The following is an 18,845-nucleotide window of genomic DNA, read 5'->3' on the forward strand; positions in this document are numbered from 1 at the left end:
TCAATTTGAATGTGGATGTTATCAGATATTTCACCAAGCTAAAAGGTATAATTTTAGATTTATTTTTTTATTAATCAGTAGGTTAAGAGTTTTAGATAGTTATTTAAACTATTAATATCAGATTAAAGTATGGTAGAATTAGAATTGACTATCTTTATATCATCAATATAGATATTTATAAAGAAAGAGAATTGTTTATGTATGTTATAAATAAAAAGGTTAAGTATGAATCCCTGTGGAATCATACTTAGCAACTTTATATACCAAGTAATAGAGAGAGTTCCTGAAAATAAAAATCAGACATTTTTAATTTGATAGGTATGTGTTTTAGCCAGGAAGTTAGGTTATTATGAATTACCAAACTCAGAGGATAAAATGTCTATCTTACTAATTAGTAGATTTCAAATGTAGCTATGTTACAATAAAAAATAAACATTCTTTCAATCAACAAATCATCATTATTTTTAGGGAAAAAATGTTTAATTCATAAGTACATAAATATATATTCAGTTTTTATTCTGCCAATGCTTAAAATTCCTAGACAATGCTAAAGTAAAATTCAATAGCATTCATTTGTAAATTAAAACACTTGAATTTTTGTTAATTTTGACTTTAATTCAGTTTAATACTTCTTCTACAATCATCATATGTTTTAGTTAAGATACTTATTAGAATATGTCAATAACAAGTATACAGATAACTTATTTTTGAAACAGAGTTAAAGATGTAATATCAAATTTATGAATTCAACATAACTAAACCACTTTCTTTGAAAAGATTTTATTCAAGAAACAAAAATAAATAAATAAATAACAATAATAATAGTAATAATAATTAATAATAATAATGACTAGAAAATCTATATATGAAAAAAATTATAATAATAATATTACTTTTACCATCAAGTATTTTAATGATAAAAGTAGTTTTGACTTTGTCAATTACTCTGCATATATTTAATCTCTAGTTATTCAAACTATTGATTCTATTAGAAATTCACCCCTACCTTTTTCTATTCTTTTGGTTAAAATTGAACTTTACAATATATGTAATAGCAAAAAAAAAAAAAAAAAACGAACCAAAACATAGAAGAAATACAGTATAATTTAAGAAATTATCACGTGTAATAGATTACCACAATTTTCCAAAACTTAATTGATTTCATATTTGACACTGTTGTTATTTCAGCTTTAAAAATTATTTCCACTTTTTAATTTTATACTACTTATCTAAATTTCAACCTTACTTCGAAGTACCCATTAATTGCTTTTCATAATTTTTTCGATCCAAATAATTTTTGTTTTTTAACCGAACAAAATTAATTTAATACTTAGTCTTTCTAGCATTTCTTCATTTATAATAAAAGCATTATAATATAAAATGAAATATAAAAAAATATTTTACTATTTATTAGGAAGTTTTGACAGGTATCAATAACTTGTAGGTAACATTGGAATCAATGCTATTTTTAAGAAAATTGAATAGAATATAGGTAAAAAAAAACAAACAAACTGAATTACAAGTAGTGATTAAATTTTTGTACATTTGCCTTTAGTTAACCTGCATTTCAAGATATTCCAGAAATAAAAGAATTTTACATACTATATTGTATTCTCTCTAATAGAAACTCGCTTCACTTAAACATTTTTCTAAAACATGAGTGTCTATTAAAACAATTGTTTACTGTGTATTAGTTTTACAGTTTTAAGGTAACTTACTGTAGGAAAACATTAATCTTAATTCTTTTTTTTTTTTGAAAAAATTACTGCAAATTTGGTGGTCACAGTTGTTTTGGCTAAAAACAGCCGTACAATAATTTTGAAGCCTACTACAAAAATTATGTAAGTAGTTGGGTAAAAGGGGGTTACCAGTATTTAAGTTTTATTAGTACCAGTAAAAAATTTTATTAGAATATGCTGTATATTATATTAAAATACCAATTTCTCAAAAGAAAAACGTAATAGTATAACAAGAAAGAGACCTCTATTACAACAATTTTAACCAAAGGAATAGAAAAAGATAGGGATAAACATCTAATAAAATCAATAGTTTGAATAACTAGAGATTAAATACATACAGAGTAATTGACAAATTTAAAAATCTGAATGATCTTTAAATAAAATAAATTGCATTACATCATGAAAAAAAATATCAAAAGAAGGTTTCTGTTTTAAGTAATTTAAAAAAATTATTTATCAATTCTTATGATGTTGACATTTAAATTTATAATACAATTATTTAAAATTTATTTAACAAATTTTATACTTTATTTTAATTAGTATATTTTTCTATTTAATGTATTTAGGTTTGAATATTATCTACAAATATCGATTGAAATTTGTTTTTTATTTAGGTATAAAATTTAAGTTTCCTTTAATATTATTCAATTTAACAAAATTAATTTAATAAAAGCCCATATTTAAAATTAACATTAAACTTGAATGAAAAATTTTTAAATTATCATTAAATATATTAACAAATAATAGATAGTGTAGAAGTTTACCTGCAAGGTACATCACATAAAATTCTATCATACTTTAAGAATGTTTCTATACCGTTCTGAAACATATAAAATTAAAAAATCAGTTATAAAAAATTTTATATAATTAAAATTTTTCAATTTGTTAAAATAATCATATAATGATATTAACTGTCTGTCCCTGACCATTTTCAGGGTCAAACTCTGACATTTTATGTTGCTTCGTAACATACTCAGATGTGTTGCAATTTATAATAATTAAAAAATTATTATTAGTTATATTTATATTAAATAATTGTAAATAATATTTTAAAAATCTAATAAAGAAAAATTTATAGTAATACAAAGTGAAAATAATGCTGAGCAAATGAATAATAAAATATTAAAAATAGGTAAGTAATGCTTAAGTTAATTGTTGAAAGACACATCATGACAATCTGTAGTCTTATAAGTCTAAAATATCTGACTTTTTGAAATTTCAGATTTTCTTGTTTAATGTTAATCAGTGTCCTCTTTTGAATGCACTATTTCATTTTTGTATGAGAAGTCTGCTTCTACTCAAGTACTTCATGTCAGTGAGTGAATCAATCAGGTCAATGTAGTTTTATTCTAAAAATAGTAAAATTTTGAATTTAGAAACTGGATATAAAATTCATAAAGTATCTGAAATACAGATGTTCCATTTACAATCCAAACTGTCAAAAAATATAAAGACAACTATCAAATGATGAATTAACATTCCTAAGTCAGTCAAACTCAATGTTTCCCAAAGTGGTTCCTATGAACACCTGAGGGTCCTTAGAATCGCTGATGGGGTCCGTGGCAAATTAAAATTAATTTAGGGTGTGTGGACAATGTCAGGTGGTCTGAAAAAGCTTTAATAAAAAGTAAAATAATTATGACCCATTTTCATTATTATGAAAGTTAAAAGTAAATAAATTGGTAGTCATTTTTACGTCCTAAGTGAAATATAAGTATAGATAAGTACATAAAATACAAGTAATAAAAAGCATTGCATAGTGGGAATACTAACTAAAGCTTGCCTATTTGAAAATGGGCTAAAAGTAGGGTTTACAGTATATATGTTGGTCCAGATCTCCCCTTGACTTGCATGTGATGGAAATGTCCAGGAAGTTAACATTGGTATCTGCTTTCAGCCCATTATCATCCCATGCCAATCTGTCGATCCCAAGCACATCTTTCTGGGCATGGATTAAACATGCTTATACACATTGCACAAGCTTGTACGACATGATACGAGAGCTGGAGTACATTCTTAAGATAGCCCAATAACACAAAAACCACAGGGAGGAGATAGAGGGTCTTATTACATCCTTCCAATCCACAGCACAGCATTCTCCCATGGTGGACAGTACAAAAAGAATAGTGCTTACTTACATCCCATTTTTAAACAAGATACATAGATGTACTGCCAGGTCTAATAATTTTCACATTGTATACCGACGTAATCCCACTGTTTTCAAACTTTTAAGAAATGATAAAAGAAAGAGGATCGAAATTCAACAACAGGTATATATTCGGAGCTTTTACATGACCAATGTTTCAATTCCAAGCTTGCTTATGTGGGTGCAACGATGCACAGTTTAAAACAAAGGCTCAAGGAGCACAAATATACAATCAGTAATAACCTTGACAACACTGCGCTGGCATCATACACAAGACAGCAGGATGTTGATGTCCAATGGGATCAAGCAGCAATTATAAAAATGACGACGAAAGGCAAACAGTCAAACATCTTGAGAGACTGAAAATCTACAAGACGCACATGGCAACTGGTTGTATAAATCATAGAGATGCAAACGCATTGTCTATTGCGTGGAGATCCTTTTACATTAATTAATTTTATTAACGGACAATGCTGGTTTTGTTGTTATATCTTATATTTTTTCCTTCGCTATTTATTTTGTTTATTTATATATATTTTGTCTGCTTGGGCATTTTCCATTAATTTTTATATTTATTCCGAACACATTTTATGTTCTATATTTAATGTTCTATTTTTTTGTAACTGAGGAAGATCGTTAAAAACGATTGAAAAAGTTATTATTTTATTAAATTTTGCTGGATTGATAAAGGTGTAATTTATTTAAATTAAGATATCAAGGATCTAATTGTTACCCTAATAGCACCTAAAAATATTTTATTTTTTAAAAAAATTTAAAAGGATTATCCTTAGCTTTAAAACAAGTAAAACTACTTTCTTAATCCAACTTCGAGGAAAACACTACAAGTTCAGACGAACGAACTAACAATGAAATGTGAAGCTTCGGAAGTGGGCCTACTATTTGTGCAAATAAGAAAATTTTTTTTTGTAATTTTTGTATAGAAGCAAATAATAATAATTGTTGTTATTATAAATTAACATTGTAAAAAGAAACCGTCAGACAAGAAAAAAAAATAGTTAAACGAAAAGTGAATATTACATGTCCATAAAAGGACATGTCTGTAGAAATTTCTGAGAAAGTTATTCTTCTCAGGTTGAAACAATAGATGAATTTGAGTACTTAGATCGAACATCTTCGGTAGGAATCGAATTGTCAGTCGATGTTGACTCATCCGACGACCGGGGTTCCGATCTCGTTACAATGCGTAACGAGGGGGGGACCAATTAGAGAGCGGAGGCAAATCGACATCGACCTATCGGAATGTTCGATCTGGGACTCAAAAGAAAGTTATAAAAACCCTGAGAAAAAGGGATGTGACGTTCTCGGTTATTAGTTCTCTCGGTTCTTGGCTCTTAGAGCTTTGTCTCGCGATTGTACGACGGGATTTTTTTCCCGTGATCTTCGGCAGTTGGATTACATCTCTTTTGGAAGGTCACCCACTCCCTTGGATTTGTCACCAGTAATTTGAATCGTCCCTGCGTCCGGAACTTTCCCTCGAGAAGCTGAACAGTGCGCCCTGAGACCATCATACTCCTGCGAAACATCGGAGGACTTTTCTTGTGGACTTTCGATTCCGAGAGAAGGCCCAGAAGACTCGAACGCCGCCGCTGATAAAAGTGTATCGTAGTTGTAAGCACCTTTTGTTATATAAACGGGTTACGAATGAAAACCTGTCTCTTGAGAGTTTCTTTCACTCCCACACGTGGATCGTGACCGCGCGACATTCTGACTAACGCAGTCGTTCGGCAAACCTCACAGAAAGAAAGACCTCAGTATTTCGTTATTACCAGTTTTATTTCATCAATATCACAATTCGCATATTCCAAATGCATTTCACTCGATGACGGAGCCTCATCAGTGGAACAATCAAATTGTCAATCTTTACATTCCTTTTATGTCAAGCAAATCCATCCCAGCATGCATCAACGGCTATGCCGGTATTCAAATTCATCGTATTTGCATGTTTGATAATACAAAAATGTTCTATTATTTTTCTTTCAGTACAACTTTCTTTTCTATATAATATTTTAACATTATTAATATTTATGTTACAATTAAATTCGCTACAATGCAAAAATACTGCTGACTCTTTTCTCTTTAGTCAAATTGCCGCTTTGTGTTCTTTCATTCTTAGGCCAAGTCTTCATCCTGTTTCTCCAATGTAAAAATTTGGTACTGGACAGGTACAAACTAACTTATAAACCACTCCTGCGATTCCCAGTTGGTCCTTTGGTGCCGTTTTTTCTCCATTATTCACAAAATTAATCATACCGTGCATCTTGTTTTTTTGACATGCCACTATACATACAGAAAATTCTTTAAAAATTGGTTTATATTTTTCATATAATTTAAACATATAAGGAAATTTTATATAAAAAGTATTTTTTACCTCGTTTTTTACATTAAATCTATGGTTTAAATGTGAGTTATACCACTTACGAAGGATATTCCTGGGGTAGTCATTTAACATAAATTTTTTAAAAAGTTGTTTTATCTCTAAGTCCATATCTTCTTGTAGGGTTGTTCTATTTAGGATCTTTCTTAATTCCATAACAAATACATTCCTTTTGGTGTCTATGGGGCAATAAGATTTATAATTAATAGTCTTTTTTATATTACATGGTTTTTCGTACTGTTGTTCCACTGAGGAGGCTCCGTCATCGAGCGAAATGCATTTGGAATACTCAAATTGTGATATTGATGAAATAAAACTGGTAATAACGAAATACTGAGGTCTTTCTTTCATTGTTAGTTCGTCTGTCTGAACTTGTAGTGTTTTCCTTGAAGTCGGATTAAGAAAGTAGTTTTACTTGTTTTAAAGCTAAGGATAATCCTTTTAAAATTTTTTATGAAGTATACCAATCCCATTGGTTTTATTATTGAATTTATATATTTTATTTTTTATAATTTTGAATTTTTCTGATAACATACTCAATATCTCTTTTAGTTGTGAGCAATTAAAAGAAGTTCAATATAGTTTTACATACATTAGCTCCTGACATGCAATCATATATTTGTAACAGGTTTATTTTTGTAAGAATAAATTTTGTTAAAATTTGTGAAATAAAATTTAAATAAATAAATTCAAATGAATCCAGTTTCATCTGTGACAGAATTACAATATGTTACATTAATTTAATGATTCTTCTACTATTGAAGATTGAATGATAGTTCTCTCTAATTTTCCATACTGTAGGTACTAAATCTATGAACTTGATTTATTTGAAGTCACTTTTAGTTTGGATACTGTCAAAAGGAAACTAATCTTAACTTTCCATGCATTACTCATTAGAAGAAATGAATATTATTCACTTCTCATTTGGGTTGTACAAGACCTTCAAGTTCTTATTCAGTATCAGTTGGCCAATTGACCATATGGTATTGCATACAACTTACAGGTCTTGTATACAATACCGTACAGCACATATAACTTTAATGTCATTATAAATTTCTCACTGAACAGTAAGTTTTTGGACACCTTGCATTCGAATCTAGATTACTTTATAAATTATTTTATTTTTGGACAATTTTAATAAATTTTTTAGTTTAATTATCAAACAGAATACTATATAACTAAAATTATAAATATGACAACTACACAATATATATATATTTTACAGACAAAATATTGCTTATTATATGAAATCTATTATATAATAATTGTATTGAAATATAATTTACCTTATTTATTTTTATATTAGGCATCTGTGAAGCATCATGATTTGTTATAATAAAACAAGGACTATGGAGACGTTTGGCTTGATGAACTAACATATAACAACGTTTATTGTCAACATCATTTGCAACAACAACACCATCTAAAATAGAAATGAAAGTAACAGGAATTAAATTATAAACAGTTTTTAATGCTTAATTTAATAAATCAATTTTTTATATTTAAAGAAATGAATGCCTAGAGACAGATGAATAATATATATACTGATGATAAGATTAATTAAATATCCTTAATTTCTAACTAATATGAATATAAAATAAACAACAATAGAAAAACAAAATATGATCTTAATTACTGTATGAACAATCATTTGAATCATAATTTACTACTGATTTATAATATAGCTAGATTACTCTGTGAAGTTGTTACTTATAGTTTCATATATAACAGCATGAAACAAAGAAAACTGAAAAAACTCCTTTCACTAAATTCAATCATCATACAGATTCTAACTTTAAAATAAAATTCTTTGTAAAAAATGTACATCTAGTATTTAAGGAACTATGGTATTTTATTTATTTCAACAAGGAATAAAAATCAAAACAACAAAACAAAGATATAGGAACCTATAACAGATTATAAATTTTCAATTCACTAGCCTAATTGCAGCTATTTGCCTGGAAAACAAATTACTATTGAAACTGAAATATTGAACAAGGATATCTAAAAACATATCTAATATAATAAATTATGAATTTCTGTTTATCTTATAGAATTATTGTTTCATCTTTAAAAGCAGAAAACGTAGAACAGCACTTTTTACACATAAGTCTGAAAATTAGCACTACACACTAACTAAAGAGTAACTTTTTCTTTATTTTAGCTCAATGCAATAGGGAAAAAATTATAAAATCACTATAATATGCACTAATTATTAATAAATACTTTGTATTACAAAGTTTTTCATTAGGCGCCATTTACTATTATAATAAATTTAAATTTTGAATATTTATTTATAAATTAAAATTTCCATAAATACATTTCTATACTCAAAAAAGCAAACATTTTCATTTTTTGTATAAGTAAAAAGTAATAAAAATTTATTTATTGTTTCAAAAACTTCATGGAAAATACTGTACTTAGTAAAAAATATTACCTGGAATCATTCCCTCTTCTTTATGCAGCATCTCAATAACTTGAGCTGTTTTTGAACCAGGAGCAGCACACATATCTAAAATCTAAAATAATTGAAACAATAGTTAATTTTTCAAATAGATTAAATTTATACACACGCATATATATTACTAATGAATAATAATAATTACCTTATGATATGGTTTAATGTCAAGAAGTAAAGGAGGAATCATACTAACTGTTTCTTGCCTACTAATATTACCCTAAAAATATATAATTTTAAACAAAATTTTAAATAAACATATTTTTTTTTTATACTGTTTATGAGAAATAAAATTGTATAAATCTATTGAGAATATATAAAAATATTTAGTAAATATGATTCTAGCAAGCAAATTTTACACACACACACACACACACAAATACACACACGCACACATATATACATACAAATGTTTATAATTATTAATACCATATAACTGTGCTAGGATATTTAAGAAAGTAAAGTTTTAACTTAAAAAAAAATTATATTCTGATATTTTTACAGCTGTATATGCAGTAAATAAAATTTAGTAATTTCATATCAGTAACTTATTCTTGTAAATACATAAAATTATTATTTTTAGACTTTATATCCTTTAAGACATGAAAGATTAGTATACTAGTCTTAAAATTTTTATTTAATAAAAGAAATGCAAATTTAATTATTCACAAGTTCATGTATTAAACATGATTAATAACACTATCACTACACTCAAACCTGTTTTTGTGCAGTCTTTTTTTGTGTGCTTTTTTATTTGTGCGATTTGTTTTGTGCAAATTTTTGTGCGGTATACCAATTTGATTGAAATTCATATACCGCACAAAAAAAGACCGCACATAAACAGGTTTGAGTGTATTACATTAATCACTGTTTAGTTATAAAGCCTTTATTTTAATAGAGCTTATATTTTTGGTATATTATTTGATATTTAAGAATTTTAAAATAAATTCTTAAATTAATTTCAAATAATTATATTTATTAGAAAAATAAATATTTATAAGATTCATTATAAATTTTTCTTAATTATATAAGACACTACAAAAAATATATTTTCCATAATTTTCTAAATATTTTCAATTTAAAAAAAAAATTATATTTGGATGAAATTTCTTTATTGAACAGATCAAGTAAACAGTTGTTTTGCTGAGTCAAGTAAAAACAATTATTTGACTACTATTGCAAATGTCATTCAGATGCTGTCAACAAAATGACATTATATTATTAGTTGTGTATAAAGTGTATTATCAAAACAACTTTGTGAATTCAAATTCTGAAGCATAAAAGAAATACAGGCTAATAGCTGATTTTAATAAATTACTGTAAAAACAAAAAGAACTGAAGAAACAAACAAATAAATACAGTAGAGCGTCGATAAGTGGAACGTCGGTAAGTGGAATGGCCGGAAATTGGAACGATTTTCAGTCGGACTGTGTCGTGCTGAATCAAATGTTTTTGATACTAAATTTACTTCTAAAGTATAATTTTCATGTTTTTTTATATTCTTTAATATATTTATTTTGTTTGTACAAAATGCAGAAATAATTTTTAACGATACAATAGCCTCGATGATTATTATAAAAATTTTCGTTAGGCTTAAAATCGACAAAAATTCAACACGAAGCGACACGCAACGGAGAAAAATTCAACAGGAAGCGATACGCAACGGAGAAAAATTTGAACATTGGACAGGTTAATGTATTTTTTCGTACAAAGTCGGAAACTGGAACAAATCATTAACTGGAAGGACCCCAGTCCCCAATTGGTTCCACTTATCGACGCTCTACTGTAAAACCATCTCCAGCACTAAAGATCTATTAAGCTGAATTGAAAACATTATTGGTTCATGTCAATTTTATAATTTTATGAAATTATGAACATAAAAAAATTTCACAGAAATGAGAAAAAATAATATTGTCATATTTTACATTTAATTCTGGATATCAATTACAATTTTAAAAATATTTTAAAATGATTTGAGTAGGCGATCTTGCATGGGAGATTTGAATTGTAACTGGAGTACCCTAGGAATTATCCTACAGTCTTCCAGTTACAAGTCAAACTTTCCATGCAAAATTTGTTATCATAACTACTCAGATGCCACAGTCCGGACAACATCCACCAATTTTTACAAATAATTTGTAATTAAGAAAATTGTTAATTTCATAAAATTCATAAAAGAAAAAATATTGTCTTACAAAACAAATCTCCTTCATTTCTCTTTAAGTAGTATATATTTAAACTTCAGTGCAGATCTGCATTTACAGTTAAGAGTTCATGGAATCATGAAGTTCCATTCTATTTACTATGCTATGGTTCCACTATGATCATATGTAACATTATAATGTTCTCAACATTCTCAAATTTTCTTCAAATTTCTTAATTTTATATATATACTTTATTCTTCTTTATATAATCATTTAACAAAACTCCAAAATTTCATTTATACATTATTCATTTCAACACTTGATTCATAAATTCAGTGAGTATTTATTGATTTTGAAACTGTATGATAAAATTTCAGTGCGCCGGTAATTAATTTTTATTGTAGAAACATATCTTTGTAAAGAAAATATGAAAATAGTAATAATAAATATATCAGAATTGATACATACATAAAGAATAAACCACATTTCAATGTTAAGTAATAAGAAACAGATAAAATATGAAATAAAATACTTAATAACTTGACTATTTTGATAATTAACAGAAGCATTACAGTTAATAAAGTAGAGTCCTGTTTTCATGACATTGATAATGCTATATATATTTATTTATAGGAAATAATAAAATTTATACATACGCTTTCAGTTTCAGACACCAGAAAGTTGTGAAGACGTGAAAATTCCTCCGATTTTCTAATAATAACTCTAGAAAGTTTTAACTGCCAAGCCAAATTATCTGGATACCTGAAACAATGTTAAGACCAAATAAGTATATCATAAAAATTATTAAATGTAAAATGTATAATATATAAATAAATAACATATATTTTTACTTATATAATTATTTACTCCAATAGCTAATACTGGAGATGCAATTGTTATCAATTGCAAAGCAAATTAATTTCAGCAAACAATAACATTTTCAATTAGTATATATAATAATCCTCAGATTTCTAACAACAGAAAACATAAGATTAGTATAAATTATCAGTGTGAATTTATTTTTCATTTAAGTTATAGTATATATTATAACTTGAATTGAATGATATATACAGTAATACCTCAACTTATGCGAACCCGGAGTTACATGATTTTCAAATCTTGTCAATTCACTTTTTGTTTGAGCGCCACACAACTCTTGATTACTCACTCCCCTCACATTATTGTTCAGATTACATGTTTGGATGTGTCGCGCAGAATCGATGCATATCTACAATTTATTTTATGTTTGTCGGGGTAGAATCATGCATAAACATGATTCCCGCGTTTTTTAAAAATGATAATGGTTGCTGTTACAAAAAGACAGTTGAGGAAGCGACCGTTGGAGTTTGAATGTGTATCCGCTGATTGGTCATCAGACCGTCACATCACCTGAGGACCTCCGATAAAGCTAGTTCAATTGAAAACGGGTTATAAATTTTAGAAAATATAGACTCCAATGAAGAGCACACTTCTTCCACAAAACGAGAAATAAAAAAATTATTAGCATGCTACGAGGAAATTTTGCAAAAGAAAACAAAATCTTTGAGCCGTCAGATGAATTTGTTAGATTTTATAAAGCCTTCTATATCAAAATAACTTCAGTTTACGATTTTAATAATATAATTTGTTATACATATGTATTATCTAAGATTTTATTAAACATTTTTTTCTAAATTATTGTTTTCTTTAGTCTCCGACCCCAATTAAAAATAATTTGTATGTATTTATATGAGAAATTATACCCCAACTTACACGAATTCGACTTACGCGGTTATCGCTCGGTCCCACCTATCGCGTAAGTTCAGGGTATTACTGTATATATAAACATCCCGAAGCCCAATATATTAATACTAAACCAATCATTGTAATTAATCAGGCTATTTTTTTGCTATTTAGATATTAAGTAATTTGGTATTAGAGGTAGACATTAGGTGCCATCTCTTATCAAAATTAATAATTACAATAATTTAATATTAAATTATTATAATTATTAATTTCAAAGGTTGGATCTCAGGACTAGAACAACAGAATCAGACCTTATATAGACAAAACAAGGATACAATAATAATAATTTTGAGGTTTGAAATATCAGAATTTTACACTCTTCCTTCAGAGCTCAAAACAAATAAAACTAGTTTCTTTGGATAAAATTTAAATTTCTCTGTTGTAAAGTGACTCCACATTCATATCATCCATAAGACAAAATGCTATCAAGTTTTAAAAAGTCAGTTTATTATTTAATAAAATGGTTTTTAAACTATTACATATCATCAGACCCAAACTTAACATCATCATTAAAATTAAACAATAGAATAACTGTTATTTTGTTCTATGTTTTTATGTTCAATATTTAATGTCATTATCATAAAGATGTAAGCTGACAATGAGATGTAATAATCTCAAATTGTTGTGTCTTATGTCTTATGGATGAAATGTAAAGTATCATAATTCTAGTATTTTCCAGCTCTAGAACTTAAATTCTAAAAGTTAAACTGCAAAGCTAAAACAAAATTGAAAAATACACTTTTATACATTTTATAACATACTAGCTGACCCGGCCAGCATTGTTGTGGCTCAAAATGTATCTATTATAAATGTATAACACTTCTCCCGTGGGGGAATTTCAAAAAATCCCTTCTTAGTGTACATTCTCTTGACGTACCCTATTAAAACGCAATCAAAAATGAATCTAAAATAGTATAATAAAAGCCAAGTTCGTCACAGTAAGCCTTAATCCTGTCCCTCTCCTCGCTGGGGAATATCGAAAAATCCCTTTTTAGTATATACTCTGTTGACGTAACGTATTAAAACACAATTAAAAATGCAAAAAACTGCATGTAAAATAGTGTAATAGAAGCAGAGTTCTTCACGGTAAGCCTTAATCCTGTCCATCTCCCCCAGTAGGGGGAATTTCGACATGTATATTATATAAAAACACATGCATATTCAAATGCAACGTTGTGTCCAAATTTCAAAGGAATCGGTAGGAACAAACAAATGTTATATTTTATTTATATAGATAGATAGAAAATGATCTGCTTTAGTCCATTCTCACAGCATCCACAGAAAAGCAAACTTAGGTCGTCGGAAGTTAGCGCCATCTGTTGGACATAAAAGCCTTAATCCATATATAAATATATTTTTGAAAGGGGGAAAATGGTGGTCTTCACATATGCCAGAAACCTTTGCGGGAGTGTATTAAACAACTTCCCGAAGTTTCATGGCAATTGGATAAATGGTGTGGTAATGCATGGACAAACACACAGACAACAGACAGACAGGCATACATTCGTTTTTATATATATAGATTTAAAATCAAAATTTCTAAACTTGCATTTTCAAACAATTAAGACAGACAACCTCAAAATGTGCACTGGAAATTTCTTTAAAATTCTAGTAATTAGAAACTTTAAATTATACCCTTTTCAAAACTTGAAAATCTCCAGTATAATCACAAAATACAAAATGCAAGCATACTTAAATAAACTTTCTTCTAACTACAACTGACCTCCATTACTAAAAGTTAGGATAACAAAAATTCTTTTAACTAAACGAATCTTTGTTTTTCAATCAGTCATTTCCATGCCATTGGCAAAATCTCATTATCTTTTTTGGGACGGGGGATGTGAGTTGCTCGTCTGGTGTGAGAGTGAACTTTTGAAAGTAGCTGATACTTAGTATACTAAAATACAATTGTGTCAAAGAAAGAGGAATATGTTCGACGGTAAAATAGAGAAATTGGCGAATGGTTTATCCCTGAATTTGATTATAATGTTGTTAATAATTGCTGGAGTTGAGCCCAATCCAGGTCCACTCCCCCGTTCCCCACAGCAAATAAGTCATCAGGATATGCAAAAGAAGGGGCGTGGGAGACCTCGGAAGAAAAGCTCCAAGGACGAGAAGAAAGAAAACCAACAAGTAGAAATTTTAAGTATAGATTACCACCAAATAGAAGAAGAGAGTAAACAACCGTCTGTATTAACGAAAGAACCAACAATTCATGATTATTTTGAACCAGTAAATGAACCGGAATTACAAACTGCAGTTAAATCTCCATATACATTGCAATCTATTTACGAGCTAATCCAGGATAATTTTTGTCGGTTAAATATCGAGATTCAATCGATTAAATCTGAGGTAAATATATTGAAAGAAGAAAATAAGTGTTATAAAGAGGAATTGACGGAAATTAGATATAAGTTACAAGAATTGGATAAAAAATCGAAAATTAATGACCATCTTAAAGGTATGTTTGAATTTGAGTTTGACAAATTAGCAAATGAAAAGACTAAAAAGAACATAATTATTATAAATTATCCATTCGCAACACTAGATTATTTACAAGAAATAAATTCTTTTATTAATAATGAACTAGAATTAAAAAATGTTGAAATAGAAGGATTAATTAAATTAAATAGTAGTGATAATAAACCTATTGTTAAAGTAATCCTAGAGTCTGTAAATATAAGGAATTTAATTCTTAAAGAATTTTGGAGAACGAAACCGAATTTAGTTGGTGAGAATGTGAAAAAAATAATTTTTACTGCCGATTTATGTAGGAGATCGAGGATAAGGAAAAAACATTTACAGGCCAGAATTAAACTAGAAAAGTTAAACGGGAAAAAAATAATAGTACGAGATGATTATTACATAAAAGATAACTTAGTATATACGTACGATATTGCCTCAAATAAGATCATCCAATTAAATCATTTTTTAAGAGATGTTTGACTGCAGAGTTAGAAAAGGAAGGGGAAATATGGTGTAATACATCTAATTCTGATTCAATTGGAAACAATTTACAGTTGGTTCAAAACTCTATCATAAGTCTGGATGATAGAGTCAATGATGTTAGCAATAATAATTTTGCATTTATAAGATATACTAATAACGTTAGAGACAACTTATTTATTAGTTTTTGGAATATACAAGGTCTCCGGGGGAAAATGCATAGAAAGTCAGTAAAAGAGTATATAAAATCTCAAACGATATGTGGCTTCACGGAAACCTGGATTGTTAATCTAAATAAAGAAGACGAGGAGGTGTTTAAACGTGAAAACACGGTGTTGTTCAGCAGAGCTCAGAGGAAGTGTGGAAAGGGTCGTCCAGTGGGTGGTTTATTGCTGTTAATTAAGACGAATTTTGGGTAAAGATAAAGAACATCCAGGTTCATTTCCGGCTGTTTAACTCTATAATAATGAATTCCATTGGCTTTGCGGCCCCAATTTGGAGCCTTACGAACTTTCAAAAATTAGAAGTTATCCAAAATAGGTTTATACGCAAGTTTTTTTGTTGGATTACAACACACCAGGTAGCGTGTTAAGACTGGAATTAAGCAGGTTTAAATTGAGTGCTACTTTGATAAGGAGATACATGAAATTTTTATTTAAAATAAAAGACGCTCGAAATCTTTCAACTGTATTATTATACCAATTGTATCGAAAATCTTTGATTAAAGTACAAAGCAAAAACTGGGTGTCACAAATTGCACAAATTTTAAAGCGCTTTGGATATTCTATTAAAATATTCCTAGATTTACCTGAAATAAGTGAACAACATTTCCAAATGTTGATACAAAATGTGCTCGAAATCTCTTTATCACAAGACATAGAAGACATATTCGCAAGAGAGAAAACTGATTAGTATAACATAATTCTTGAGTATCCATTTATTAATAACTACATGTTAACTAACCTGGCTTTTAATGTTAAAAGATTTTTCATACAACTCAGAATAAACAAAGAATTAATATTAATTAATAACAAATTTATTGAGTTTTCAAAGAGTATTTGCCCAAGGTGCCAAAAAATAATTTCAAAATTTCACATGTTTTGTGGCTGTAAAGATGCAAAGGAACTAGCACACAATTTTGACTTGCATATGTTAACAAGGTGCACTAATGAAAGAGCAATGTATGAAATATTCCATACAGCCAAGATAGACATAATTTATAGACTATATAAATATGCCCACAAATTTTTAATGTAACAAATTCATTGAATACACAAGTAATATAAATTAATGGTATTGTATGTTATAGAACCATGTGTATGAAGAAAGTTACCAGTTGCAGTATAGGTTGAAATGACTTTAAATTAATGTTATTAAAATAATTATAATTGGTAACTAAATGTGGAATATAATGCTTGGTTTGACTTGTGTTGCTGGTGTATTTTTTAACATTAATAACAAGCGATTGTTGTTAAAAACATCCTTTGTAACAAGCTATCGCCTTATTACGAATAAATTTTGAATTGAATTATCTTTTTTGTTCATTGAAATCCAGGATCTTTTCACATATTTAAATTTTTTCAGTACACTCTTTATAAAAAATTTTCATCTCCTTCCAACTTTTCTAATAATGTAACTTAGCTTCTTCCAATCCACTTCCCTGGCATTTTAAGCAGTGAGATATTTAATCACAAATGAAGGGACACAAAATAGATGAATTGCTAATAAAAATTTTAAACACATATATTTAATGAATTATTTCTCACCATGGTAAACAATATGGTTTGGTATATTCTTCTTCTTCTACATTCACATTGAGAAGGTCTTGAAAATATTGGCCTTGAATAACTTTTAAAAGTGCATTGGCTTGACTATAAAAAATAAATACACAATTTATTGTTTTAGCATATAAATAATATACTGTTTTCAACTATTACAAAACATCAATTTAATCAAGTGATCAAATCAAATGAAATCATTGAAAATTTTTTTTATTTATAATGAATTAATTTGACTGATATATATTATCATATAACTTAAAATATAAAATAACACATATCACATCAGATGCAGTAGCTAATAACTTTTTATAAATTGATTTCAAATGATTTCAATGGTTTAATCACTTATTTTTGGATCTACCCTCGATATCCTGTAATTCTAAAAGCAGTTGGCAGATTGTCCCTAAGTGCAGCCATAAACATTTCCCATTCCTCTTCAGGTACAATATGTTGTTCCTAAAATTTAATAAAAATTTTCAAATTCATTATTTAAATTCTTTTAAAAAAATTAAATGTTTGATACTTTTATATATTTCTTAAAATAAGTTGAATCGTCTTGAATTAAGTGATCCACAATTACTTTACCTTATAATAACGTTCAAATGACGCATTTTCTTTAATAATGTCACTATAACCCACTGGTCTTTTTCCTGCTACATGTCCCTACATTAATTGTATATAAATTTTAAACTGTTCAATATAGTTTATCATTTATAAAAATAAACTACATAAATTAATGAACAAAATAAATAATAGTTAATATCATCCTCCATAATAAATTTAAAATTAATACTATAATAACTAAAGTTGTAATGAACACAGATCAATTACAACATTACTGAATTCCAAATACAAGTATCCCTGGTATAATACAGTAGTTACGTTTCACAGAAGTGCTGTATCATGCAAATCCATGCTATACGAAACAAAGGACTAATGCAAAACATGGGGTTACTTTCCAGAAGTTAGCAAAAGTATACTATTCTTTTTCATTGCTAAGAGAAATACATTTATTAAAGCAATCAATAATTTATTTTCAATCAATAATTAATTGACATCACAATTAAAAGTACTGTATTATGCATTAATATTAATTTTTGTTAATCAAGGGCATTTTCTTTTTACAAAGTATTGTCATCATCTCAGCTTTTTTGTTGATCTTGATCAGAAGTATCAGCAGCATTTTCACATTTTTTATTTTTATCATAGAAAATTTTTATAGATGATGAAATAAAAATATGTTATTAATCGAAAATTTGTTCTAGTGGGTCGCATTTGTTCAGTTGAGTATCAAGCGACTTTTTTCCAGAATTTGTGTTCGAATACTGAATTGTTAGAGTACCAAGATATTGCTGTATTTCATTTGCCATTTTACAAATGATTGCTTACTTACAGATTTAAAAAAAGTTTAATTAATATCACTTATCTAAAAATGTTTAAACAAACTTTAC

At 27.7% G+C, this 18,845-nt stretch overlaps 1 protein-coding gene across 1 annotated transcript in view; it reads right to left on the reverse strand.

Annotated features, from left to right (window-relative positions):
* Nsun2 (tRNA (cytosine(34)-C(5))-methyltransferase Nsun2) overlaps window positions 1-18,845 on the reverse strand; it is a 53,741-nt gene that overhangs the window by 18,878 nt on the left and 16,018 nt on the right. Inside the window, exons 3-10 of the mRNA XM_067274570.1 lie at window positions 17,980-18,057; window positions 17,756-17,850; window positions 17,380-17,484; window positions 11,539-11,644; window positions 8,887-8,958; window positions 8,718-8,799; window positions 7,567-7,703; window positions 2,504-2,559 (exon numbers count right to left, since the gene is read on the reverse strand). Coding sequence (XP_067130671.1) covers window positions 2,504-2,559; window positions 7,567-7,703; window positions 8,718-8,799; window positions 8,887-8,958; window positions 11,539-11,644; window positions 17,380-17,484; window positions 17,756-17,850; window positions 17,980-18,057 — 731 coding nt within the window. The remainder of the gene's footprint in view (window positions 1-2,503; window positions 2,560-7,566; window positions 7,704-8,717; window positions 8,800-8,886; window positions 8,959-11,538; window positions 11,645-17,379; window positions 17,485-17,755; window positions 17,851-17,979; window positions 18,058-18,845) is intronic.

Source organism: Centruroides vittatus, unplaced genomic scaffold (genome assembly GCF_030686945.1).
Source record: "Centruroides vittatus isolate TY-2023 unplaced genomic scaffold, ASM3068694v2 contig_549, whole genome shotgun sequence".
Taxonomy (NCBI): Eukaryota; Metazoa; Arthropoda; class Arachnida; order Scorpiones; family Buthidae; genus Centruroides; species Centruroides vittatus.